Source organism: Odontesthes bonariensis, chromosome 24, assembly GCF_027942865.1.
Source record: "Odontesthes bonariensis isolate fOdoBon6 chromosome 24, fOdoBon6.hap1, whole genome shotgun sequence".
Taxonomy (NCBI): Eukaryota; Metazoa; Chordata; class Actinopteri; order Atheriniformes; family Atherinopsidae; genus Odontesthes; species Odontesthes bonariensis.
This window is the reverse complement of record NC_134529.1, coordinates 5,945,064-5,972,672: the sequence shown is the minus strand read 5'-3', so window position 1 is coordinate 5,972,672 and position 27,609 is coordinate 5,945,064. Positions and strand designations below refer to the sequence as shown.

General features: G+C 43.2%; 1 protein-coding gene across 19 annotated transcripts in view; it reads right to left on the bottom strand.

Moving 5' to 3' along the window:
* Positions 1-218: 218 nt before the first annotated feature.
* The window catches only part of afdna (afadin, adherens junction formation factor a), a 104,852-nt gene continuing 77,461 nt past the window's right edge, over positions 219-27,609 (bottom strand). For 6 of the 19 annotated variants that reach the window (XM_075458720.1, XM_075458731.1, XM_075458726.1 and 3 more), the window contains 15 exons: positions 27,027-27,092; positions 26,860-26,933; positions 24,545-24,663; positions 23,171-23,371; positions 21,686-21,777; positions 21,300-21,476; positions 20,997-21,147; positions 19,034-19,436; positions 18,638-18,876; positions 17,949-18,163; positions 16,910-17,089; positions 13,769-13,903; positions 9,098-9,395; positions 3,254-3,338; positions 219-1,767 (listed from right to left, as the gene is read on the bottom strand). In XM_075458720.1, coding sequence (XP_075314835.1) covers positions 1,608-1,767; positions 3,254-3,338; positions 9,098-9,395; positions 13,769-13,903; positions 16,910-17,089; positions 17,949-18,163; positions 18,638-18,876; positions 19,034-19,436; positions 20,997-21,147; positions 21,300-21,476; positions 21,686-21,777; positions 23,171-23,371; positions 24,545-24,663; positions 26,860-26,933; positions 27,027-27,092 — 2,595 coding nt within the window. In that variant the 3' untranslated portion in view covers positions 219-1,607. Of the gene's footprint in view, positions 1,768-3,253; positions 3,339-8,872; positions 9,396-13,768; positions 13,904-15,527; positions 15,567-16,909; positions 17,090-17,948; positions 18,164-18,637; positions 18,877-19,033; positions 19,437-20,996; positions 21,148-21,299; positions 21,477-21,685; positions 21,778-23,170; positions 23,372-24,544; positions 24,664-26,859; positions 26,934-27,026; positions 27,093-27,609 lie in introns of all 19 variants that reach the window. The other 13 variants (XM_075458713.1, XM_075458716.1, XM_075458718.1 and 10 more) reach the window with 7 other exon arrangements.

Here is a 27,609-nt window from a genome sequence, read left to right as displayed (position 1 = left end):
GAAAATGTGTTTTGAATTTTAAACTAGAAGCAGAATAGACAAAAAAAAGCAATTATATTTTAAGCAACATCATATTAAACACTTATTGGATGAATGAATACAAAAATGTGTGTAGCAGGATAACTCTAGATGTATTTAATGAGTTTTGACATTATTGGAAATAATATTAAAACCAAATATTCTCACGCAATAACAAAAATAAAAACACTTCCAGCCCATTCTGTTGAAAAATCTGTATTTATTAATGATTTACAAAAGGCTAAACATGAAACCATTTAAATGATTCAGTTCATTTTGAAACCTAGAAAGGAGTTTTCGTGGGGGGGGGGGGAGGAAATGTGTATTTGTAGTGTATTTTTTTACAGTTCAGTTATTAGAACAGCGTCTTTTCTGGTAGTTGAACACGTTTTATCTCCTGGAGAGAAAAAATAAAATCAGTCCACACACAGGATGGAGTCACTCAAACACACTGCAGCTAAGAGATGCATCTGAAAACGCGTGAATATTCTATCAGCTCCATCTGATGTGAGAGCAGGTGCAGCTGATTATTACCACAGTACGAGAGGTCCCAAATGTAATCCACTTTTCCAGTCTGCAGATATATTTAATATTAAAATATGTGCAAGTAGTTTTATTTTCCCCACAAGGTTTGAAATAAATATCTGTGAAGCAAACAAGCAACTAAAGAGTAGTGATTTCTTTTTTATTGTTATTGTGGAAACCAACATTAATCACGTTGTAAGTGACGGTTGCTTCGCCTGGCTTGAATTTAGGGTTCAATCGGTCAAATTTAATCTCACACAACTCTGCAAAAAAGACTAATCCTTCAAAAGAAAAGAAAAGTTCGGAGAGGGAAACATTTAAAAATGCAACTCCACTGACAGGAGCTGAGTTTTTCGGTCATCAAATGGTGTTAATCACATTAGTTTTGCAGTTTTTTTTAGTTTCCTGGCAGGTTTCTACAGTAGTAAAAGAGACAGTTGTGGACCCGAATATTTACAGTAATGCTGTGCACTTACAGAGGCCTCGATCCTCCTCTGGAGAATCTTTCAGTTTATCTAAAACATCACGAAAGAAAAGAAGAAATCCCATGCTTTCCTGCTACGGAATGAAATAACAGTGTTTCCACTCAGTGAGAATTTAAAATAAAATAAAAGATTGGTCTGGATCTTAACCGCGGGATTCTTCTGCCGGCAAGAAGGAATTAAAAGTGAAAACGACACAAAAAAGAGCGTAAAATAACAGCATAAAATTGTTCATATTTCAATAAGCTATTTAAAAAAAAATAAAACGAGAACAAGCCTTTCTCCGTCCCTCGCCCCAAGAACCATTTTACAAACAAAAATATATCCCCTCTGTCATGTGATTCTCAAATTCCCACCAGGTATAATTAAAACTTCTTTACAGTGCTTTATCATTATATATCTTCGACAGACTTTAACAAAAGGAGGACATTTTTAAGCTAAAACCGTCAAAAAAAAAAAAAAAAAAAAAAAAAGGTGAATGCTCCAGTTACTCGATGATTAAAATAAAAATAAAAAAAAGGGAGAAAGCGACAGAAACAGGAGGAGACGGTCAGTGTTAGGGAGGCGAGAGCTGGCTCGGGTCTACTGCTTGGTGTTGAGCTCGTTCTCCAGCTCCATGAGTTTGCGGGAAGCCTTGACCTTGTTGGAAACCTCCTTCCCCTGAGAGAAGAGACGCTGGCGCTCCTTGAAGGTGAGACTCTCCGGAGGAGCGCCGCTGGGGTTCGAGTTCTCCTGCTCCTGACTGAACACGCACACAAACACCAGCGTTACACCAAAATCAGCTTCTTTAGTGGTTTAGGTTTTTCTTTACAAATACTTCACAAGAACTGTACGCTAGTTCACTCACAAATGTTAAGTTTTACTGGTTGTAAAAATGATGATGATAAGCGGGTTTATTACTATCTTTAATCAGGAGGATGCTGTGAACTAAGTTCTCATGAACTAGTTCAAAATTCAGTTCCCACAGGTTAAAAATGAGTAGTTTGTGTTTGTAGTTCACCATTTAAATTGTAAACTAGTTCAAAGTTCAGTTCTCACAGGTTAAAAATGAGTAGTTTGTGTTCATAGTTCACCATTTAAATTTTGAACTAGTTCAAAGTTCAGTTCTCACAGGTTAAAAATGAATAGTTTGTGTTCATAGTTCACCATTTCAATTATGAACTAGTTCAAAGTTCAGTTCTCACAGGTTAAAAATGAGTAGTTTGTGTTTGTAGTTCACCATTTAAATTGTAAACTAGTTCAAAGTTCAGTTCTCACAGGTTAAAAATGAGTAGTTGGTGTTCATAGTTCACCATTTAAATTTTGAACTAGTTCAAAGTTCAGTTCTCACAGGTTAAAAATGAATAGTTTGTGTTCATAGTTCACCATTTCAATTGTAAACTAGTTCAAAGTTCAGTTCTCACAGGTTAAAAATGAGTAGTTTGTGTTCATAGTTCACCATTTCAATTTTGAAATAGTTCAAAGTTTAGTTCCTGGTTAATAGATCACGTCCGTAGTTCACCATTTTAGCTAAACTAGTTCAAAGTTCAGTTCTCACAGGTTAAAAATGAATAGTTTGTGTTCATGGTTCACCATTTCAATTATGAACTAGTTCAAAGTTCAGCTCCCACAGGTTAAATATAAATAGTTTGTGTTCGTAGTTCTTTTTTGAACTCGTTCAAAGTTCAGTTTATTTAAATTTTCTTTAGGTTCGAAGTGAGAATGAAAGACGGAAACTTGAGAAAGAAGAAATGATAGTGTTGTGTCTTGCAATGAAATTGGAGCAAATATGCTCACATGCAGGGACTTTTTTTTTTTTTTTTTAGTGTGAAGGCGGTAAAATATGTGAAAACAAGGAATCCTGCTCTAAAATTTGAAAGAAAACCTCTTTTTCTTCGTAATATATTCGTAATATAGCCCCATATCATGATAAATAACCACAAACTGCATGTAGACATCTCTGTCGCCCCCTGGTGGCATCAGAACGGACCACAACATTAAAACCACCGACAAGTGAATTAGAAGAAGAAATTAGCATAAAATTGAAGTAGTGCGGTAGTAAATGTACGTAGTTATTCCACCACTGTCCTTAATGATTTATTATCATCTGTTTAAATGATAATGAGAGACTTTTAAAAGCTAAACAAACTACCAAATTACAGCACATGTTAACGCAGACACAGACGGGTCATTTTCAAGGTCATAAATGAGTCGTTCGGGTAAAGAAAAGGAAAAGGAGCGTCGCTCACCTCTTCGTCCATTTGTCTCTCGGGTCGTTGTAGACTTCTCCTGTTCCTACAACTCCTGCTGAGTTTCCAGTGTACGAGTTAAATCCTGTTGGGGTTCGGGAGCCACACAGCAGACAGACAGAGCAGCGAAACATGAGTCAGCAACATTCATGTGCAGCATGACAACTGAAAACATCAATGTGGAAGCTGCTGGGTCACGGCGGCGAAAGCCTCGGGTCCTGGACGGGTCCCAACAGACGACCCAACACAGGTTTGGGTCTGTGGAAACACTTCCTGGATGTATATATATATATCTATATATGGGTAATGGACCAGAGGCCCCCGGTGAGCAGTAACCCAGCAGCTTCTTTTGTCGACATCACTTGATTTCCCACAGACCAGCCTAAGCAGAAGGAAGAAGGGAGAGTTGTGGAGAAGCGTTACGCAGAAACAGTCAGATCTGTTTGGACTGAAGCGGCGAGCCGAGAAGGAGAAAGAAAGCGTTAAGAGAAGCCGATTCAGGGCCGTGTTAAAGCAGCAAAATGGTCTGTGGAAGAGTGGAGTGGGATCTGAGGCCGAGGTCACCGCCAGACGTTTTAGTTCAGGAAGCTTAACCCTGTAATGCTGCAGGTATCATGTTTAAAACACAGATTTCTGAGACCTACTGCGTCTCCATATGGTAAAAACTGATGTGATACTCATCTTCTGCCCCCTGGTGGAGCCTTTAGCACTACAATGACTGGGACACGTCACTCGGTGCGATCCAAAATGGCTGAATCCCATCGACCCCCAGCTGGTCTTCTCCATTAGAAGCATATTGCTGCTCTGAAGATTTGAAGTCTGCATTATTTCTCGGTTCAGGCGTTACAGGGTTAAAAACGGCTCCTGAAATCTGGGCGATGCCACTCGAACAAACGCATAAAAAGGGTGACCACGACCTTTGACCCCACAGGAGATGCTAGTCAGGTGGCTCAGGTGTGCTTCCAAACCGCAGCAACGTCCAATGCCTCCATAAGTCGTAGAGGCTAAAAATGACGGCGTGTTTCAACGTGAAACCATCAGCGAATAAAGAGACCAGAAACCAACCGTGAAAACATCACAAAAAAAAAACAACAAGCCTTTCTTTAGCCACTTTTTAACTTTTTAAAGTCGATATTTTTGCCCAACGGCATTTTTTAAATATAGTCTAATTTAGCTTGAATTACCTTTTCAATGCGAGACATTTGTCATGAAATTACATATTTAACCGCAAGATGGCAGCAGAGTTGATGTGGGGGTCTAAATGGATCTCCTCTTTTTTATTGTTGTTGTTTTATTACAAATAAATAGTCTGGATGGCTGTGTTCGAAACCGCATACTACATACTTCCATACTGCATACTTCCATACTGCATACTCATCGATCAGACAGTAGGCAGAGCGTTTACCCACAATGCATTTCGCTCCTGCCCGAGCCGAAATCAGCCGGCCTGAAGCTGATTTCCCTTAAGCTTAAACTCTGTAAACTTTAGCAACATTTGAAACATTTTCAGGAGAGAAAGTAGTCGTTTAGATCCCCAACGTGTTGAAAACCTGACAAAATACCGGCTGTTTACAATTATGTTCCCACGAATTCGGCGCTACTAAAGCTAGCCGCAGTGAACAACGCACTTCCGGTTATTTTCACAAAATAAAATACCCGTTGCCTTTTATCATAGGGAAAGCCATTACGATACAATCGGTGCTTTTGTTTTGAAAACAGGAAGTGAACCTACCCTCGTTGTAGCTAGCTTGAAACTGCCGTTTTGACAGGAAATGATGATCGGCGACATCACGTTACGTTGCATCTTGGGAAGTTTGAGTATGAGTAGTAACCTCATGATGCATACCCAACATTTCGGAGAATCTAGGATGCATCCGGGAACTTCTCGCATACTAAAACTTGCATACCAACTCAAAAAGTTAGTATGAGTAGTATGAGTAGTAGGAGAAGTATGCGGTTTCGAACACAGCCCACGAGTGGGTAAAGGTGAGTGTCCCAAGTTTTGATACATCCGCCACCACCTGCTCCTTTTCTTGTTAAAATAATGGACGCCATTACACCAAAAATGGTATAAAAAGTGAAAACTACTAAAAACTTCATAGTTCTGATCAGGGCTGAAGCTTTGAGATTGGATAAAATATTAATTCTGATGATTTTATAGCACTTTTTCTGATTCTGAGTGTTTCTGGGGGGGTTAAATAAGCGTGAGGAACATTAAAAGTGGCCGATGCGTCATTACGTACATCTGGTTTGCGACCGGTTTGGAGTCGCATGCCTTTAAAGATAACAGCACCCCGCTGTTACGGGAAAGAACGGCCCTTCTTCGTTTTGTAAACTTACATCCACTTTTGGAACCGACTGTCTTGAGGTCGACTCTAACGATCTGTTCAGGAGGTCAGGAAGCATTAAAATCGACTTCCACGTTGTTGGTTTTGGTCTCTTCATGAACGCTGGAAAAACAGCGAATGATGCCAACCATATCCTTAAAAACTGGGATTTTCCAGCTGCAACAACATTCAATTTCACCGCCGACACCTTCAACCAGAGAGCTGGAAGCCATCGGATCTCGGAGGATAAAACCCACGTCCCGATTTTCTGATTTAGACGTTAAGCGTCCAGTCTAAACGTTTAGTTTTGGAAGTGGGGGGGCGGCGGGCGGTTGGTACGGTTCAGATACAGACACACTCGTGGGGTGTGAACCCAGCTGGCAGCTCCCTCTTTGGGGTTTTTAAAGGGAGAAATCTGAGGCCCGGTTTGGGCCCACTTCAGCTCTTAAACCACATAATAAACACAAACTGGCAGAGAACAAAGCCACCACAGAGACGCGAGCCTCGTTCAAGGCCAGTAACATTCCTCTGTGGAGACAAAACAGATGAAAATTATACCACTGCAAATTCTCCTGATTATTCCCTCAGTTTGTAAATGTTTTCCTTTCGCTCTGCTTTTTGTTTTTCTGTCCAAATAAACACGTCTTCACTTGCAAACCTTCTCCGGCTCGTGCACCTTGGCAGGAAAACCGGCGCCGGTGATGTTTTTCTTGTGGTTTTCTCTCAGATTACTAAAATATCTGGGATTTGAGTGGAAGCTGCGTTTTATTTTTATTTTTATTAAAGTCAGATTTGAGCTTTCGGGAGCTGCCAGCTTACAAAAACATTCGGATACATTTTCAAGATTCATTCATTTTTGGGGAGTCGTAGTAAAAAAGTTTAGTAAAAAAAAGCTGCAGCGTTAGAGAGCAGAGACACACGGCGACAGGTGAGATGGAGGACAAGAGGCCGAATAAAAAAAGCAGTGAGTCAGTAAAGTAATGGAAAGGAAAGTAGAGACGACAGCCCGGTGGAAGCTAAGCACAGGCAGTAAAAAGCAAAAGACATCAAGCCGGTTACTGGGTGAGCTGCTGGCAGCCAGAGTGCTGTGCTGTGTGCTGACTGGTGCATGACCGGGAGGTGAAACATGCAGCTTTCATTCCTGAGGGGGAGGTGGGGGGTGGGGGGTTGAGGTGGGTCCAGGGACGTTAGTGGGATGATTTGTTCATTTTTGAGTGAGATTGGGTCCTGGGTGTGTTTTTTAAAACGTTAAATAAGCAGCAGCGGCGGCAGGGATGGAGGACCTCAGCTGCACCGCGCTGCAGTCGACGCTCCGCCCGTCTGAGGGTGTTCAACACCGTCACCGAGTCTCCTCCGACACCTTAAAGATGCTCGGTGGAGACTTTTTTCACCTCTTATCCAAAAAGGCCTCTTCGGTTCGAAACTAGTTTGTGGGGAGTTTTGGTTTTAAGAAGCAGTCGAAAGGACGTTTTCGTGAGCACCGAACGGCTCGTCCTCATCTGTGAGTCGAGGTCTTCATGAGCTCTTTCCTCATCACATGCCACTTATTTATCAGTTATAGGTACCTAATAGAGATGCACCGATTAAAACTGAGACATTCGGAACAACAAACTTAATAAAAGAAGCACCTAGGTTTGTTTAGCAGATATAAGGACGACACCGCCGCCAAGAGGAGGGATGCAGCAACCCTCCACCGTGGCTGCTATGTTCCACATCAACACTGAAAAGTCCACCGCCACCACGAGGAAAATAATGGCGTTCATGGCACTGGACGACCAGACGTTCAGCGTAGTACAGGATAAAGGCTTCGTAAATCTGAGTCCACGGTACAAATGACCAAGTAGGTGGTACTTAACGTTGTTTGAGAGCGTTTCAAGCCATACACACAAACTGCTGGACGCCACTAAATCCCCGGTCAGTTTTCACAAAGGACATTTGGACTTCCAACGTAGGCTTAATGTCGATGTTGAGCCTGACTGCTCAGTGGCTGGATGATGAATTTGAGCTACATCAAGTCCTTCTACACTGTGAGGAACGCCCCGGGTCACACACCGCCGACAACCAAACTGGAAGACGTGTTGCGTGACAACGCTCGGAATATGACCAAAGCACTGGATGATGCAACCTCCCCAGTCTCCCGTGTATGGCACATTCACTACAGTTAGCGGTGAGTGAACGCACCATCACTGTCGCTGTGGCAACAGGCAGGAGAATAGTCACGCACTACTGTCTATTATATGATTAGAATTATTCCTTAGATAGAAAATCGGTATTGGAAAAAACGGTTTTGGCAGGTCAGACCTCCTTAAAAAACGGAAATCGGTATCGGCCAAGAATTTAGCAATTGGTGCATCTCTAGTTCCTAAAGGTAGTGGGTGTTTAACTCGAATGATCTGTTCAAGGGAAAAGATGCGAAAATAGAAGAAAACGCAGAAAAAATTAATTTACACGATCGAGTTGGAGCTCCGATTGAGACAAAATGTCAGATTTTTCTTTTTAATTTTCACTAAAAGATGATCAAAAAGAGGAATAAATGTGGCCTGAAAGCGTTTAAACGTCCTCGGACGGAGCGGAGCGGTTTCTTTGTGGGAGTCGACTCGGGTCCATGAAATGATCTTTACAGGTGAGTGATGGGTGTGAAAAGCCAAATGATGCGTCTCCTTCCCTTTAAAGCCAACACCGCTAAGCAGAGCCACGGGGCAGGATGGAGAGGGGGGGGGGGGGGGCAGGCAGGCAGGCATACTGACGGCTGGCCATGCCCCCCCTCGTTTCTCACTCCAAAGCAGCAACCAACCAGACACAAAGGAGGCGGCGAGCGACAACACCAACAGTACTATGATTGGCTCTGATGGGTCTCAATTATCGATTGCTTTTTTCTGTTCGCTAGTGCTGATCGAAGTGGTGGGGGGGGGGGTGATCGGAGGGGAAAAAATTACCAGGGGAGAAGAAGAGGAGGTGTTCGAACAAACCAACACAAAAAAAAATTACAAAACAAATGCGATCTGATTGGTTTGGGGGAGAGAAGGGATTTCCACAGATATATATATATATATAAAAAAAGAAGAAAAAACAACGAAGGAGGTGACGGACGGACGACAAAAAAACCTGAACAAACATTTAAAAAGAGGGAAAAGTAGGCGCCTCTCTACTGGAGAACAAGGAGAACACGAAACAGGTCTAAACCATAAAGGAGTGGGTAGAAAATGAAGAGATGAGTGGATGCGAGGGAGGTGTGGGAGCTTTGGAGGGCGCCGTGGCGAGCCTGGCTCCTCCCTCCTCCCTCAGCTTCTACCTTTAAAGCCTCCCGGGGGGACGGAGCTGGGTTTGGCAGGAAGGGGGGGGCCTGTACTGTTGGAGTTGTTGACTGGCGGCTGGAACGAGCTGGACAGGAAGATGCCGTCAGAAAGGGGGCGGGGCTTGCGCGCAGTGGGCGGCGGCTGAGGCTTGCTGTGATTGGGTGTAACGGAGGCCGGGAGGTCGCCGTACGACTTCCGGGTCGCCGACTGCTTCACCTGACCTGAGGCTTCCTTGCCTTCCTCCTCGTCTTCCTCATCGCCCGCGTAGGAGACGAACTTGGCGGTGTAGAGCGTGTCGGGGGAGGTGACTTGGGTTTTGAGGTAGGAGGTGTTTCTCTGTGGGGGGGGTGGGGGGGTGTTAGTAGGGTTGTGGGGGGCGGGGGGTTGGTAATCCCGGGGCAGAGGGGGCCGATACAGACCGGCCGGCTCGTCAGGCGTCAGCAGCTTTCTCTCCGCCTCGTCGTGCTGCCGCCGCCGCTCGGCCTCCAGGCGATTGTAGTACTCCTCCTCCTGTCTCCTCTGGGGGAGGGACAACCTGTTAGTACGCTCCACTCTCATTGGCTCCCACCAACACTGGACTAACCAATCAGCTACAGACACACCTGCGGGACCATTCAACCAGCTGCCCTCAAAGTCCGCTGACGTCACGGATCCCAGAGCAGGGGCCTCGTTTGGAAAACTCATTTTCACGTTACAGAAAAATCTGGTTTTAAATCAGCTAACTGTTCAGAAAGAAGACCGACCGTGTATAGAAAGCCATTTTCTGGCAGGTTTCGGTGCTTTAACAGCTTTATTTTTGTATTCCTGCTCAGAATCGACGGTCTTGCCCAGTTTCATCAACTGGATTTATCGTAAAGTCGAGGTGTCGGCTACTATTTCGTGGCTAGAGGATGTTCATGAAGTCAGAAAAGATCTTATATTCAGTGGGAGGGTGCACTCCTCTCCACATTTTAGCACAAATAGCAGTCAGATAAATCTCAATTTAACTTGTTTTCAGACCGCTTTGGACCGTCCGAGTTGCTTATTTTTTACACTTTCTGTACTCGTTCATTTTCATTTGAATAAAATCCATTGAGTTGTTAAACTTATATAAACGTATTGTACATTTTTAAGTTCAATAAAAAGAAAGAAACGTAAAAGTAAAGCGGCTTTGAGCCACAATATTTAGCAATAAAAATATTCTACCAGTTACAACACGTCTCATACGACTGATTTAAAGAAAAATAAATTCAATTATATGTTAAATAAACTAAAAATCTAAATTAATTATCATTCGAGCATCAGCAGGATAAGATCGAGGTAAATCTAATTTTGTCTTAATAGTTGAATTAAACGTGTAAAAATGGTACAAAACCAACGTTTTTTTAAAAAAAATCGTCAATATTAATATTTCTTTTTATCAACATTAGTATTTCTTAACACATTTTAAATATTATTTGTAAAATCTAATAACTTTATGAACAATATGATCATTTTAAGAGCAACAAGTAATTTTATTGATGATAAAATCAATATAGTCAATGGTACAAAACCAACATTTTTTAAATTGATAATGTTTTGATTTTATCATCAAGTCAATATGAATATTTATTTTTATCAATATTAGTATTTTTTAAAACGTTTTAAATATTATTTGTAAAATCGAGTAACTTTATGAACAATATGATCATTTTAAGAGCAAAAAGTAATTTTATCTCCTTGTTTTCATTGATTTTAAACTGAATAAATCAGTTCCCCGCATGACGCCCCTGAACTGGAGATCCTGAAGAGTCAGGGGAGGACACGATCTACCGACCTGACCACAAACTGGAGGCAGAGGTTGTCCTAACTGCTCAAACACTCGATGGAGATCTAGATTTGCCCTTTTCTGCATCACAGACCACCATGTCTTCCACCATGTCCCATTCCCTTAATCACCGTGTTTGCATGTGTGCGCTTGGATCTCTGTGTGGGGTATTTGTCTCTAAGCTTCCAGCGGTGGCGCTCTGGGATCTACGCTTCAGAGAGAGGCCTGTGATGAAGCTACGCTGCCGCCGCGTGTTTGGATTTCAGGGTTTGGAGCTCGGCCAGCTGCTCCGGGGGTCACATGTGCTCGATCGAGATGCTTCTGATGTTTGATTATCTCCACATTTTGGGTCCTTTTCATGTGGTGTGTGGGGGGGGGGTCTATCGTGGGGGGGACGAATGCCGAGTCCTCCAACAGACAATGTGTTCTGCTGTGGATGCATCCGAAGGTTCAATCAGCCGAGTGGGGATCTGAAGAAACTGGGAGGGATTAGTGGGTGCGTGGGCTTTCAATGAGTGAGCTGCGGGGGTTTCTGAATATGTACAAAATGGATGGGTGAAGGGTGGGCATAGGTTCTGGCTGTGTGCGCATGAAGTGATTTCAATGAATGTGGTTTTGGGATAAAAACGTTGGGAGGGTGGGCAGCATTCCCCAAACATGGTTTCTGAATGATGCCGGATGGAATGACAACAGAAAAACTCAAATTAAAACCTCAGAAAATCATAGCTGCTTCCCCAAAAAATAACTTAAATAAACTGAAACTTCCTGACACACACACACACACACACACACACACACACACACACACACACACACAGAACAACAACATGATGGGAGATCCATGCTTCAGGTGGGTGGGAGTACGTAACATGACACAGCAACACATCACAGGGGGGTGGGGGGTGCACAGGATGAGGACATGCAACTGGACATCTTATAACATCATTACTGCACAGACATGACAGGAAAACAACCTTTCTGCTCAAAGACACCAACAAATACTCAAAGCAGAACCTCTAAATAACTTTTGCTGATTAAAAACACACAGTTAAATATACTAAAACTGATTATTTTCCTTTTAAACAACCAGTGGTCTGCAGCTGAAAGCAGGAATGCACCAGAATAATGGCGTCATGGTGAACTGATTCAACACATAAGACAGGTGGGCGGGTGGACACCGCAACAAACCACTGGTCGTCTAAAAAGAGCCAGATTAAACTCAGATATTTAATATATATGGTATACACACACATTACAGCGACACTCCTGATTCTGATTAAAGCAAAAAGGCCGGATAAAGAACGGAAAAAAAATCACAAATTAGGAGGCTGCGCACGTCGTAATAACCCGCAATGACTCAGCAAAAACAGACATAAAACAATTGGCTGTGACTCTAAACCACAGCTGGATGAACGGGTCAATTTCAATCTGTTTTTAAGTGTCCAGCAACTGAAGGTGAACAACCAGGGGTTAGACCAAGGTTTAAAGAAATAATCCCCCTAAAAGGAGTATAAAGACAAAAAGTAAAAGTACAGGATGAGCGACGTGACGAGCTGGTTCTCCGTTTTCGTACAAAAAGTTAATTGGTCCGTTTCGAAGGCAGCAAACTACGAACTCACGTGATTGACCAGCATTTGCAGTATATTCCCAGAGAAGGAAGTAATTTTCCACTCGTGTTTGTCCGTCACAAGTCGTTTTTCCTTGAGATTCGTTTCCAGCTCGGACGACTACTTCTTCTACTGAATTACAACCATTAGTGACTGGAAACGCTTCGCAGACGGATTTATTCATCTCCAAACCAGTCAATGCATCTAATTAACATTTCTTTTTAGTGGCGTTTTAAACAGAATGCTTCAGTTTTCCTTCGTAAGTCTAATACATAGCAAACCACTCTATAAGCCAAGCAGCTGCCGGTAAAGGCTGAACAGAAAAAAAAACAGCTTTCTGTTCGAAAGTCATCCGATTCAGCCAACTACGTCTCTAAAGATAAATGATTAACACTTCATCGTCTGTATAAATATTATAAGTTGTGTTAAATGTCTTTAGTTTGCAGATTCCTTTTATTTTTGAACGTCATATCAAAGCCAGATTAGAGTAAAGTTGCTCTTTGGCTCCTCCTACAGGTGCGGGATGGAACACCACTGTAAGAGAAACTGGAAAATTTCTGAAGAAATTTTGATGGGTGCCAATCTACTGCCCGCCCTATCAACAAACGCTTTAGTTCAGTTGAAGTTGGGAGTCTCCTGTCACATATAACATCTGTGATGTTGTATGGCTGAGTTATGAGGCCTCCAAAATAGGGCAGTTTTTGGCATTTTTGGCTCTTTAAGTGCTTTTCAATCTATTTTCCCATTGAATTTTGGGCCTCTGCAAGTCTCAAAATTCCTAAGACAGGTCTGATGAAGACAGCCATGTCATTTTTATAAAGGTCCTGTTTAAAATACAGCTTTTATGGCATTTTCAAAATGCATTTTTGGCTCGTTAAGTGCTTTTCAATCGATTTTCCCATTGAATTTTGGGCCTCTGCGAGTCTCAAAATGGAGAAGACAGGTCTGCTCAAGAGAGTTATGTCATTATTTAAAATCAAGGTCCTGTTTAAAATACAGCTTTTATGGCATTTTCAAAATGCATTTTGGGGCGGTCTGCTTTTTATGCCGGTCGGACCATCGCTGCTAGACGAGTAGCGAACCGAAATTCATGATGGAAACGGAAGAATAATAATCCAGCACAAGAGTAATATGCGTGTCTAACTAATCTCCATGTGAGCCCTGCTCATGTGCCGCCATCCACATTAATTTATCGTCATGTTAGGTCACAAAGCGCCGGAAAAAAAAGTGGTAAACTGCGGTATCTCAGCCCCCCGGTGCTCTAGGGTAGTTTCAGACCCGAGAACATGCAAAACAAAGGTTTACCAACTTCTTTAGCTTTAATTATGAGACATAGCAGCAGTTTGGAGGACATTGGTCTAACCCCGGGAGATTCTTTCTCAGTTTTATTATTTGATATAAAAACAGCGGACTAAGACAAAAATAGTTCAGACTTTATATGTATAAGTTTGTTTTAAATATCTGTAAACTGCTGCAGTGTGACAGACAGACAAACCGACCTTCTCCTCGGCTTCTCGTTTGGCTCTCTCGTCCTCCCTCCACCTCCGCTCTTCCTCCTGCTTCGCTCGCTCCTCCGCCTCCCGCTTCCGGATCTCCTCCAGCTGCTGCTTACGCCGCCGCTCTTCGTCCTGCAACTGCTCACGCCAACGCACCGAAAAGGCACACACGAAGGAGAAAACAATCAGAACAGCGTCGTTCCAACACAAAAACGATCTGAGAGCATTGGCGTCGGCTCCGTTTAGCCTCTCAGACGCTAATGTGCTGCAGTGTGTCGTGTTTATTATGAGGAAGTCTGGATGCGTCTCTCAGGACTGAGCCTGAGAGGAGGAACAGTGTGCACTGCAATCACAGCACAGGCAGAAAAACATGCAAACACCAACATGCAACAATAACAGCGGCCACAACAGGACGGAGCAACAACAAAGAGAGCCCCTCCACTCGCTACTTAAGGTGGACTTGATTTTGTTTCACGCATATGAAACATTAAAAAGGTCCCACTGGGCTGGGTAGCATTAAAAAATAATCAAGTGTACCTGAAGTAACACCAACCAAATTACAAACATAAAACACTAAAAACAAAAACAATTTCTCTGGGCTGGACGGTGGTTAAAGGGTCGGTTCAAGCAAACCATAAAAAGCACAATTTGGCACTTCAACTATAAAAAGATCATGAAAGGGTTATAACTACCAAGTCTGCTCCGATTGGTCAGCTCAAATGGGCTGATCAGGCTCCGCCCACTGCTTTGCATTAATTCTGCTAAACTTTAAAGTGTTTTAATGGATGCAAAATTGGCATAAACCTTCCTGTGAAGGATGACTCAGCAACTTTTTCTTTAGTTTATTTCTTTAATTTAGATTTTTTTTTAAAGCCATTAAGTATGTTTTTATACAATGTAGCGACTTATTTTTTGCTTTTATATGTTATTTGACTATGTAAAGTGTTTAAAGTCACGGTTTTAATTGTTTAACTTGATTCAATAAGTTATAATTATAGTTAAAATTCAATTATCCGTTTAATTTTTGTTATTTTTCACATGATTATTCCTATTTTACAGTTTACGTGCGATGTAATAATTGTCATAGCTAATTTATTTTTTTAAAAACATAACAAAATGTGTCCAGATTCGTGGTTTTAGATAAACATCTAAAGACACGTGCATCTAGAAGTTGAGTAACTAAATCAAATTTACCTCGGAGACAGTTAAAAAAAAAAGTGCATATTTGTGATTTTCGTTGAAAAGACCCTTTAAAGAGAAGACAGAGATGGATGGATTCACGGAGACCACAACATGGCGATGTCTCGGCTCGCTGGACTTTCATGCACGGACCTCTAGCTGGACGCCCCTCTGATGCGTCCAGCTCTGCAGCCGCCACCTCGATGTTCACTCAAAACATCGCTGATAACAAGACTCGTGTCACCTTCAGCTCTGCCGCTTTATGAACATGTTTTTTTGAACCAACAGCATCCAAACATTGGTCAAAAGAAGCGTCAAACGTCGTCGCCCAGCAGCTGTTTTGAGTGGACAAAGAGATGGACAACTTGGCCAGCCAATCAACAGCAAGCACCCCGGGACAGCCTCTCATTAGCTCATCGTGACCCCGTCCTACTTAAGACGGCCCCAAATGACACGACGACAGTAGTCCTGATGGGTGGGGAAAGACAGATAGGAAACGAGGGCAGGTGGGCAGCCCAGACAGAAAACAGGAAGTGATGTAAGGGCAGGGACGGGAAACTCGTCATTAACAGGAAGAACATACCAAGTCTAGAACAGAGATAGCTGGGACAGCAGTCTGCTGCTGAAGAAGAAGAAGAAGAAGAAGAAGAAGAGGAGAATCGAGAGTGAGAAAGAGAGGCAGACGGGGGAAATACCCAAATACTGAGAGGGGAAGGAGTGGAGGAGATCCGGCATCATTAGAAGAATAAAAGAGGGGAGGAGGTAGAAACTGAGGAGTCAAAGAGCAGTAGAATAAGGGAGGGGAAGGACATACAGTAAGTGAAAACATTACTAATTTTTGGTTGTTTTAGTGGCTGAGAAACAGCTTAATCCACCACATCCTCATCCAACTGTAAGTTTACCAGAGAGCTGGCCTCACTCTGCCTGATCTAAATGCTGGTTTTTAATCTAAGAGGTCTAAGAGGTTCAGGGACGCCCGTCCAAAGCCCAGCATCATTCACCGTGAAAAGTTTAAGACTGTGGACACGTAAAGGTTGACAGAAGGATCCACCCGATGCAGGAGCCGAATTATTTTACCTTTTTCTCTTATTAATTTAAAACTTCGTTTTTAAAATGCAGTTTTAGGATTTACAGTTAACGAGTCCCGATATCGCTGTACGTAAAACAAAAAGACGCTTCGACTCTTTTATCCCTTCAGATGGGAGGAAATAACCTATTTAAAAAGGCCTTGTATGTGTAGAGATTGGCTATTTATTGGTATTTATTTTAAATTGTTCTTATTGGCGTATTTATTCCGACTTTGCCTCGTAGTCGTGGTTGTTTTTGGCTGCGATGGCACCCTTCCCTCAGCTGTCAGTCCAAACTTGATATTACCCCCAAACCGGGGTTATTTTGGGGAGAAAAAAAAAATGATTTGAACGTCCATTTAAGGAAAAAAGTGTGAGTATGAGCTGATAAAGAACCTCCCGCCACCAGCAGCACCCACTCAGTCTGACAGGTCTCCCCACGCACGATCACACGGAAAAGTTCGTGGACGGCCTTTTTAGAGCTCCGAATGTCGTTTTAAATTCAAAGTGTGGGAAAGCTGATAAGCAGGAACCTTAATGCCCCATCCCTCCCATCCACTCCTCCAGCCAATCAGATTTAAGCAGCTCAGCATGGCAAAGCGATGACAGAAGCATGTTGCAGATGCACATTGTGGGACATTCAGAGTGGGCGCGCTGCCACTGAGGAATCCGTTTCCCCTTCTAGCATTAGAGAGGCGGTTCTGTTTTTCTCCCCATCAGCCTGTTTTCCTGCGCCTCGCCCTTCCTCGTGCACTCATCGGCAGATTTGTTTCTGGGCTGTGAGCTGATGGGTGAAAAATCACTTGGAAAAACAGAAGTCAGAAAGTTTTATTTCTGCCAAAGCAGCCTGCGCACATGACACGATATTTTCCTCCCCATCCGCCACCGCCCGTCTCACCCTGGCTCTCTTCTCGGCCTCCAGCCTCTGCATGATCAGCATCGTGTCCATGTCCTCGTCGTCCTCGTCGTCGTCATCGTCGTCGCTCTGCTTGGACTCCTGCAGCCGTTTCTGGAACTGCCACTCCAGCATCAGCTTCCTGAGGCGGTCGCTTTCTTCCGCCGTTCGCTCCGGCTTCGCCTGGGGAAACAAAAAAGGTTCAGAGCGGGATCGCGTGGCCACCAGCGTGGCTTCCCTCTAAAACAGAGATACTTATTGCGTGGCTCGCGAAGCCGTACTCATGAATTTGAGGCCACAAAAGCCCAGAAAAAGTACTTCAAAGTGGGTCAGAAGCATAAAGTTTTAAGGTTAACAAACGTCTCTGGTGTCGTTTTAACAAGAAACGGTGAAAGAAAACAGTAAAAATATCAACAAAAGCTTCCTTTAAGGCAGAGATACTCATTGCGCAGCTCCTCAAGCTTTAATTGGCGGCTCGCACTCGCATAGTAGCTTATAACAATATGGTAACAATAACAATACCTTCTTTCAAATAACATACAGCGAATACTGCACAGTGTTAAGTATTTTAATTAAGTATTAATTAAGGCTTAATGGTGTTTCCTAAAGGGGGCTTTGTTAAACCTGGCAACGCAGCCCGCTTAGTGCACGCTAGCTCCTTTAGCCAGCGCGAGATGCAGGCACCGTGGATCGGTTTTTAATTAAAAAAGGGCAAAAACCAGCACAAAAACCATGCTCATCCTGAATGTCTCACTATGATTACAACAACAAACTACAAATACAACATGAAGAAACTCAAGGACATGCACGCCAGCTCCCGCTCATCCCAGTATTAAGGTAAATGTGGTCTTTATTGAAAATGTATTGGCTGTGTTGTTTCTTTTTTGTGGGATGTTTTATATGTAGAAATGCATATTTCCAAAAGGGGACTTTAGTGTGTTGTTGTAAAAGTGGCTCTTCCCTTGATTTTGCTCTGCCAATGTGGCTCTTGTGAGAAAAAAAGTGAGTATCGCTGCTCTAAAATAAGCCTTTTTTTTTTTACCTGGAGCTCCTGGATCTCCTTGTCCAGCAGGTCAACGATGTGAAGCTGCTGCTGTTTCTCGGCCTTCTCGCGGGCGTCTCTCTTCCAGGGGTCTGGAGACAAACTGTCGCTGGACGTCAGCTCCTCCTTACTGATGGTGATGTACTGCAGGTCTCGCCTCTCGATGGTCCGAGGCTGCTGCTGTGGAAGCAGCTCCCTGATCACCGTGTCCATACCTACAATTTTATCACATTCAAAGGTTGTTTTTTTATGCCTGAAAAAGTCGGGTTAAAACAGTCGGGTGAAGCTGATGAAGGTCAAACCGAAACATTGCAAATAAAGATTCCTTTTCTTTATTTAACCCTTAAAAGTAATCGATAAAACATTAAATAACTTTAACACCCTTTATAGCAGAAATCAGGCTTCAAATGCAGCTCAAATGTTACGTTCTCTGGTTTTAAAGGAACTTGAAATGAGCTTTGTGTGACGAATCACATGATGCACAAATTATCTCGAGCCATTTAATACCAGATCATTGACCAGTAAAAGGAAAAGCAACTCATTTTGTTCATATTTCATGGGTGTAACAGTGTAAACACAGAGTTATCAGCCACATTAAAAGGTTAAATATTTGCTAAACTCTTGGGTTGTTGCTCTAAAAGTGACATTTCATGTGTAAAAGGCAGCATAAACTCGTGTGAACGTAGTACCTGCAGGGTTGGCCGGGTGCGGCACCGCTGACCGCGGCAGGCTGGCCAGCTTCTCTGGTCTGGATGGGGGAGGCTGGGGCTGAGGGGGCAGGTAGGGCTGGGGTGGAGCCATGGAGGCCATGGGGGGCTGGTGGTGAGGCGGAGGCATGGTTCCTCCGTTGTTGTGGGGTTGGACGGGCATTACGGGGTTGGCCCGGATCTGCCCCAACTTCCTCTCCTGCTCCCTCTTCTTCCTCTCCCTGAAATATTGACCAGAATAACTTTAATATTTACTCAGAACAACCAAAAGCTTTTTCACCGACGGCCTAAAGATGGCGACATTTCCTGTTCGGTCAAACTTTTTATACTTTTATTCAATCTTTCTGACAAAACAAAACAAAAAAAAACCAGACAGACCTCTCCTCCTCCAGCCGAGCTTTCTCCTTCTCGTACCATCGCTGCTGCTCTTCTCGTTTCTTGCGGTCGGCCGCCTGCTGGGCCGTCACCGAGGAGACGGCGGCGGGGGGCGGCGGCAGCGGCAGGTCCGGCTGGGGGTCGTAGGGGTCGTAGGCGTCCGGGTAAGGAGCGGGAGGTGGCGGCGGCGGAGGCGGCAGGTCGGAGCGGGACGGCGGCTGCGCCGGATGTGGCGGCGCGGCGTGCAGCGTGTTGGGAGTCTTCCATCGGCCCGGCCCCGTCTTTTGGTTCTGGGTCTTGTTCGAAGACGAGGAAGAAGCTGAGAAGTTGAGATGCTCCTGGCTGGATGTGGAGGACTCCAGTGAGGAGGACACCTGTGGCTGCGGGGCCCAGTGATCAGGTCCTCCTGCACACATAAACACATCGCCTGTAAACATGTGCAGACCGTCAAAGATCGGGTTAGGAAACAGGCAAATGGGGATTAAAAGTTCATTTGGGATCTCACAGATGTCTACTTTCTGTCTGATTCTGTCTCCCCAGGCAGACATTTGTATGTAAAATGTATGTAACTATTTGTACATACAAAAGAAAGAAAAAGAGAAATTAAAAAATAAAATAAAAATTTAGTCACATAAAGTGCTAATACATAACAAAACACCACACATTGTTCGAAAAAGGAATGGGAAGAAGTACAATACTTTTTTTTAGTTTCCCACCCCTTTTTAACTACTCTTCAGTTTGTAAATATCCTAACTATAATACACCTATATAAATATATGCCATATATACACTTCCTAAATATCTAAATAAATGTATAATCACAAAAATAAATATAGACTACACACATATCCTTGTAAATATAAATGTAAATATATATATAAATCGTTGTGGCCATTTATGTTTGTAAATCATAAGTTCTATCAATTTAGTTTTCTTTGTGCAGTTAGAATATACTTTAGTTAGTTTGGAATCAAAATCTGTAATTCATTTTTATATTTGAAATTGTTTAGATTATTTTGGTAACTTTTAGACCCTCCCATTAATTAGAGAGATTAAGAACACACCGGGGGGGGCGTGTTGGAGGAGCTTTTTGTTTGTCAAATGCCCGGTGTGAAGACGGGAGGTTTTGGTAAAATGATTTTTTTTGACAATTTTTTGAGCTTGTAAAATCAGATTAAGTTCATTTTCGTTTTTCATCTAAAATTGGAAGAGTTTTTTTTCCCCTTTTCTTTTCCTTTTGAGAAAAATAAAAAAAAGGGGAAAAAAGAAAAGAAAAGGAAGAAAAGAAAATGAAAAAAATATTAAAAATTAAAATAAATAAAAATTGTAAGATATTTTTAGTTATTGTTTTGTTCATATTTTTTGTTGGAACTAAACTACATATATTTCTTAAACAATCGAGTCGGAAGTGCGTGCAAGAATCAAACCACCTGCTGCCCCCCACGGCCTTTCTTAGAAAATGTAGTTTGGAAACTTAGAAGGCCGACACAGCTGGGCAGCTGTTTAAAAGCAACAGCTGAAGATGGTGGAGCCATTTTCCTCAGCTTAGAGCACAAGTTCTCCTCTAAAGCTTCTGATTTAACCCTTTTTTTTCTCCCTTGTCCTGTCCAGCATTACGGCAGCAGAATTGTAATCTGAATACCGTTTATGCTAAACACATTTGCTATGCCAAGGGAAGCTTTATGATTTGACCCTCTTTATTTAGAGCTCGTTGCAGTTTTTAGTTTGTGGCTTTCACCTGATGAACGGGATCCGCTCTCATTTCACAGATTAAGGTCACGTGTCAATTCATATTGTGATTCATATTTATGTAACAATCACGAACAATAATACCAGAACTGAGAGGGACATTTGGCATCTGATCATCAGTAAGCTGTTGTGTAATCTAGTAGTTAATACACTTATCAGGCGCTGCAGCCCTTTTTATTTTTTTAATCATCCTGAGTCTGTTTTTCCCTCTTTTTACCTCCCGGTGGACCTCTCTGGTAGTCCAGCTCTCGGTGCTGGTAGTCCAGCTCTCGGTGCTGGTAGTCCTGCGGGTAGAGCTGATGCATGCGCTCATCCGGCCTCAGGACTCCTGGCGGCGGGTACAGCTCCTCCTGAGAGTGGTTGATCCGCTGGAAAGAGACGAAAACAGAATCAGAAAGGAGAAGAAGAGGAAAGAGGTCTGGAGCTGCAGGGGCTAAATGAGGGTAACACTCCTCGCTCTTTGAAAACTTGCAGTTTATTTTTGAAGCTGCGTGATATTTCAGGTGTGATGAAGCTCTACCTGCATGCTGTCCACCACAGGAAGCCGCTCTCGGTCTTCCATGCCCTGCCAGTGCTGCCCCTGCCCTGGACCCACCACCCGATCCTGGCTCTTGGAGGCTGGGATGGTGAAGTACTCCCTGGGGTAGGTCTGGGTGGGGATGGGGTAGGCCTCTGGGCGAGGAGGGGAAGGCTCATCCTGGGGGGGAAAAAGCAGAAAACATCTCAGGAGACTTTCCCAGCTGCACACAGCCGAAGCTTTGTGTGCAATATTTGAGGAATTGATGCGATTTCTCGTCTCTGCTCAAGATACTGAGCGGCCTCGAGGGTGGGTGTCACTCTCCCGTCATCTGGTCGGCTGGAACATTCCACATAAGGGCGCCACCAGCGCGAGCTGTGCTTACTTACGTCTGCACACAGGTTGCCGGTGGAGACGGAGGTGATCTTAGTGCCAGGCCCTCCGGGGTACACCGATTTGCTCGCAGGACTCTGGCTCTGATCTGACGGAGGAACAGGAGAAACGACCGTCTGAGAACAACTTTCACGAGCAGTTTAACTGTAAAATCAGAGGCCAAAAAGGAATATAAAAGGAGTTCCTGCTCTCTGTTTTACACATCAGCTCCCAGGCTCAAACGCTGCCAAACTGTCTCAATTCTCAAGAAGATTTTCTGTATTTTCTTGTAACGGGGGGCAAAATATCGGCCGAAATATTGTACAAGGTTAACAAAGGTTAACAAACGTCTCTGGTGTCGTTTTAACAAGAAAAGGTGAAAGAAAACAGTAAAAAATATCAACGAAAGCTTCCTCTAATGCGTATTTGTGCCAATTAAATCCAGCAAAACTACATAAATATCCTTAACAAATAAGAAAAAAGTTAGCTTTTCAGCTCCCAGGCTCAAACGCTGCCAAACGGTCTCGATTCTCAAGAACATTTTCTGTATTTTCTTGTAACGGGAGGCAAAATATCGGCCGAAATATTGTACAAAGATCTTAAAGGGATTCTCACTTCTGGGTGAAGACGAGCTGGGTTTTCAGTCCTGTTTTTGGTTCACATTTAGAAGCTTTTTAAATTCCCCACGAGAGAATTTGGCTAATTTCTTTGCTCTTTGGGAGCCCTGCGGATGCACAGCCATAAACATGAATTTGAGGCAACAAAGACGACATCAAAAGCCCAGAAAAACTACTTCAAAGTGGGTCAGAAGCGTTAAAGTTTTAAGGTTAACATACGTCTCTGGTGTCGTTTTAACAAGAAAAGGTGAAAGAAAACAGTAAAAAATATCAACAAAAGCTTCCTCTAATGCGTAAAAAAGTCCAAGGAACTGTATTTGTGCCAATTAAATCAAGCAAAACTACATAAATATCCTTAAAAAATAAGAAAAAAGTCACTTTAAATGTGTGTAACTGTGTGAAATGTTTTCTTTTATTTTCATTTTGGCAGTTTTAACACAAGGTGGGAGGGTTTAGCGAGGGGCTCGATCCCATTGGCTTGTTTAAGGTTAACATACGTCTCTGGTGTCGTTTTAACAAGAAAAGGTGAAAGAAAACAGTAAAAATATCAACAAAAGCTTCCTCTAATGCGTAAAAAAAGTCCATGGAACTGCATTTGTGCCAATTAAATCAAGCAAAACTACATCAATATCCTTAAAAAATAAGAAAAAAGTCACTTTAAATGTAAAATGTGTAAATTGCAGACAAATTATTTGTGTAGCTGTGTGAAATGTTTTCTTTTATTTTCATTTTGGCAGTTTTAACACAAGGTGGGAGGGTTTAGCGAGGGGCTCGATCCCATTGGCTTGTGAGTGACGACTCAACATTAATGACGTATTGATCACAAACAGGATTCTGTCTCTTTGGATGAGATATTTCGCGGCTAAAAAGGTCAGGAGGACTTACTGGCTACGTTGGGGCTGGAGCGGTGGTCGGCCCGGTTCTTGAGAAGCCGGTCTTCGCTGCTCATCTTCTTTGGTTCGGGGTAAGCGTCCCAGTCTGGCTGAGGACTCTCCGGGGAGCCGTTCTGCACCGAGTTGTTGTACAGCTCGAAGCCTTCGCTCTTTGGTCGCATCTTCCCGTTCTTATCGCGGCCTCGGTCCGACGCTGGAGAAGAAACAAAAACAAAAAGATCCTCTCTGTCACTGCACACTGCCAGTGTTTTTTCACCGTTTTCTACATCACTTTAATGTTTGTTTGGTTGATAAATCTGTTGGGTCACAAACGATTTAACCTCCCCAGAGCCAGCTGTGTTTGACCACCAGATGTGTCCTTATAAAAACACGGCACGGCTGAGTGTGAGCCTCCTCTGGCTTCAGGCCAGCAGCGAATCTACACCCGTATTGTCCAGTTTCCTCAAGAACTTCCTTCACTTTCTGTTGCTTAAACGTTTCTGTCAGCTCTGTAAAACACTGCGGTCGAGGGACTCTGGGAGAAACGGCCCTTTTATCGCCGTCCTCAGCCGCAGACCGGCCTGGGCCAGAAGGCTTCCTTAATGAATCTGGGGTCACATTCCAGCAGACAAAGACCAGCACACGGCCAGACGAGCCTGCCGACTCTCTTTTACACTCATTATATCGTCCAGATTTTGTACTGCGCTGCAGAGAAGACAACAAGGACGCACTGTCTGGCTACGCCTGCTTCTCCTCCACCAAAGTACCAACAATGGTCCTTTCATTACTACTTTTGACAGCAGAAAATCTGCACTCTTTACGGGGCTTTTTACTGTTTGTTTTGCATTAGAGGTGAAAAATGACTGTTAAAACCACCATTTTATTCCATTATTTTATCTATTACAGAAAACAAAATGTAGAGAAGACATGAACAGACTTTCTGCACATATATTCTGCATCTAAATCCTTTGTAACATACCACAAAGTATACAAAATTACCCTAGAAAAGCTGAAAACCGGAAAAACTGGCTTGAAAAGACTAAATCTTTGTTTAATTTACAAAAATCAGGAGTGTTGCAAAGCCTGAGAATTCAAAGAAGCATCAGACATGTGTATGAAAAAGAAAACAGGATGCTGCATCCATCCGATCTGTAAGGATATTTCATCATCATCGACCTTTGTAACACACACACAAAGGGCCGTAAAGGCGAACGTGTCCCTTAATGTTACATCAATGATAAATCTGAACGTAAAGTTCCTAAAAACAGCTCGAAGAGTGAGAAAGAAGCTGAATACCTGCACCACAAACCTCTAAAAAAAAAGGGCCAATTTTAGGAATCTATAAACCAATAAAAGCGTAGAGACGCGTTAAAGAGAGCGTGCTCACCTCTGGGCATCATGGGGCTCGGCTGGTTGAGGAGCGTGGCCAGTCCGTGGTAAATGGCTCCCTGCTTGGCGACCTCCAGAGTCACAACTGAGCCGGTCCTCGTCATCAGCTCTGCGGCTCTGAGCGCACACACACGCACACAAACACCCTGAACATCAATCTTACAACTTCAAGGGAACGTTTCTCTCTGATGTGGGAGCTTTATTAACCTCCATCTTTTAACGAAACAAAATGAGCAACAGAAGTTAATCTCAACGTCTTCGCTCCGTGTGATGAAATAAAAACCGCGGGGAAGTTTTTACAGCTAATCAAACAAAGTGGGTTTTGTTAGAAAAGGACCAGAAGTTCCACCTTAAAACAGCTGCTGACACGAGAAGACTTCGTTTAAACGTAGTTACTGAACAAATATGTTGAGTTGATCAGCAAAAGAAGCAAAAGAAAGTGAAATCTTTCTGCTTTTTGCGCTCATTAAAAGGTTTTATTTCACGGGTTTGAGGTCATGAGGTGTCGTGCTGCCATTTTGCAACATTCAGGTCATGAAAAAAAATCTAATTTCCAAGTCTCCTTCTGTTCATTAACTGCAGATGTTACGGAGTCGGTGAGCGAGTTGTTGCTGGTCTTTAAGGATTTAGATTGAGGTTTCCACCGTTTAATAAGCACAAACTGTGGTTTATTCCAGTCATACGACGAGTGAAGAAGTACCGATCCAAGAAAGGTTAATGAACCGATATGAAAGAGCATCGATAACCTTTCAGTTTTCTCCCAAAATGAACCAAAAATTCAGAGTTGTGACGTTTTTAAACAGCAAATCCATCAGATTACAGTGTTTTTATCTCATCCAATAAGCTCTGGAGCTCAACTTAAACCCGCTTGTTCTGAGTTTATATATTTTTGCTTCATCTTTTCAAAGGGAACAAAAGTTGTGGATAAATCCAGGCGCGTTTAATTCTGCGTGATGAGTGATAAACGCGTCTTAAGCATAAAAGCCACTCCTGACGCGCACTTAAACACAAAGGAGCGTGCGTTCCTGTCCGTATTTAGCGAGCAGGTCCGAGTCGCCTGGCAGAAGGCCTGCAGTCTCGTTAAAATCCCATCAAAGATCGTGAGAATACTTTCATTTATTCAGCTTTCGTCTTTAAAACAACGCTCATTTTAGACCCTGAAGAAAACAAAAGCCGAAGGGGACGACATCACACTGAATAGTTAGAACCTTTTTATGTTTTTATGTCTCTTCATAAGAGTCGAATGTTGGAGTTTTCTGTCCAATAAAAAGGTGCAGACCCCCGGCTCTAAGAGCTTGAATCAGGGCAGCTGAAGAAGCCTTTCGGATTAGAGGTGAAACATCTTCAAAGACTCATTGGAGCTCTCGGAAAGCTGAGAATCTGCACCGACTGTTGGTGCTCCGACTGATCAGAGGAATACAGACGCAGCCAACTGATGCTGCAACTCAACAGTCCACCGAACCAGCTGTGATTTATTTGTTGTGGAGTCCACCGAAAAGGTGCAAAAAGGGAAAACGAAGGCTTTTCACTCCAACTTTGGGTCGAACGCTGCTCTAAGACTGTAAGATGTGCGCTCACAGGGCTTTTAGTCAGTCATTCTCAGAGAGTAATGAGGCATTTGAGATGGATTCAGTTCTGGGAACGTCACAGAAACTTAATGCCGAGCAGAGAAGAAGCTCTAAGTGTATATTTGTGCAGATCGCAGCTTTCTCACGCACATCCAGCCGAGCTGACGGCTGCAGATCATGACCCGTGTCTCCTTGTTGGGAGTTTTAACTGAGGAGCGGAGTCATGAAAGCAAGAACGAGAAGCAAAATGTTCCGAATAAACCATTAAAACCCCTCCCACCTGCACTCTAATCGCACATCTGCAGATCCAGTCTGACTGCCCGGACACAATAACACCAGGGAGAGAAATAACCGGATTAATCCGAGCCAACAGCCCGACGCCGTTTCGCACGCACACGCCCTTCTTCCCTTTGAGCTGCGTGCTCAGAACATGCTGGAAATTCTGCTCTTTTAGGGAAGAAACCGCCGCCGAGACGCGATAAGCAGCAGAACGCCGAGATGTGGTTATCTGATGTCACATCAAGGTGATGATTTACTCTCCAAATGAACTCTCAGAATAGAGTTCCAGCGCAGTTTCCTCATCTCGTGGCCGTGAACCCGTCATTAACGGCGCGGGAGGTGGTGAAAAACACCACCGCTGGATGTCATCAGAGTTTAATTACATTCTACACAGATAGCTGGAGTTTCCACTTTCTCCTTTTTGTATTTTTAATGAAACGAGCAGAAGAAGAAGAAGAGTTTTTACCTCTCCTGCGACAGGCCGACCAGGCTGCGCCCGTCGACACTCAGCAGCTGGTCACCTGCTGCCAGGCGCCCGTCCTGTGCAAACACAAACATCCCATAATCAGCCACCCACAGCCACCTTTTTTCCACATCTTTCCCCGTCACGGTTTCAGCGAATAACAAACTCACGTTATCAGCAGCTCCGCCTTTGACGACAGACTTGATGTAGATGCCCAGCTTCTCCTGACCAGCACCCTGCACGCAGACACGGACAAAAGGCAGAATTTAACCCCAACACCCATAAATCTTACTTTTATTTTAAGGAATTACATGTCTTTTATTAGCTTAGATTTAATTCAACAGGCAAGTCGTAAAGAACAAGCAATGACAGGGAGAAGGCAAAGCTTTTTAAGAGAAACCTGGAAGAAAAAGAGCTAAAAACATAAGAAAAAGACTTTAAAACACCCATTATTTGTGCACAATCTTTAGTACAATCAATACAGCAAGAAGAAAAAACATAAACATACACAAAACGGGAGAAATCTTAAGTGTTTGTGAGCTAGAAATCAGCTGGATGTGTCAGAGAAATGAATCATCTGCTGCAGGACAAAAGCTAAAGCTGCGACATAAACACACAAAGATAAAGTAAAACTTTGTTTAACAAGAAATAAAGGAATAAAAGACTTTCGTTTGGTGAAGTTTGCACCTGAATGAGCTGATCTGAGATCAGATGTGTTAAAAATGTACCCACATCTATCAACAATCTAAAAGA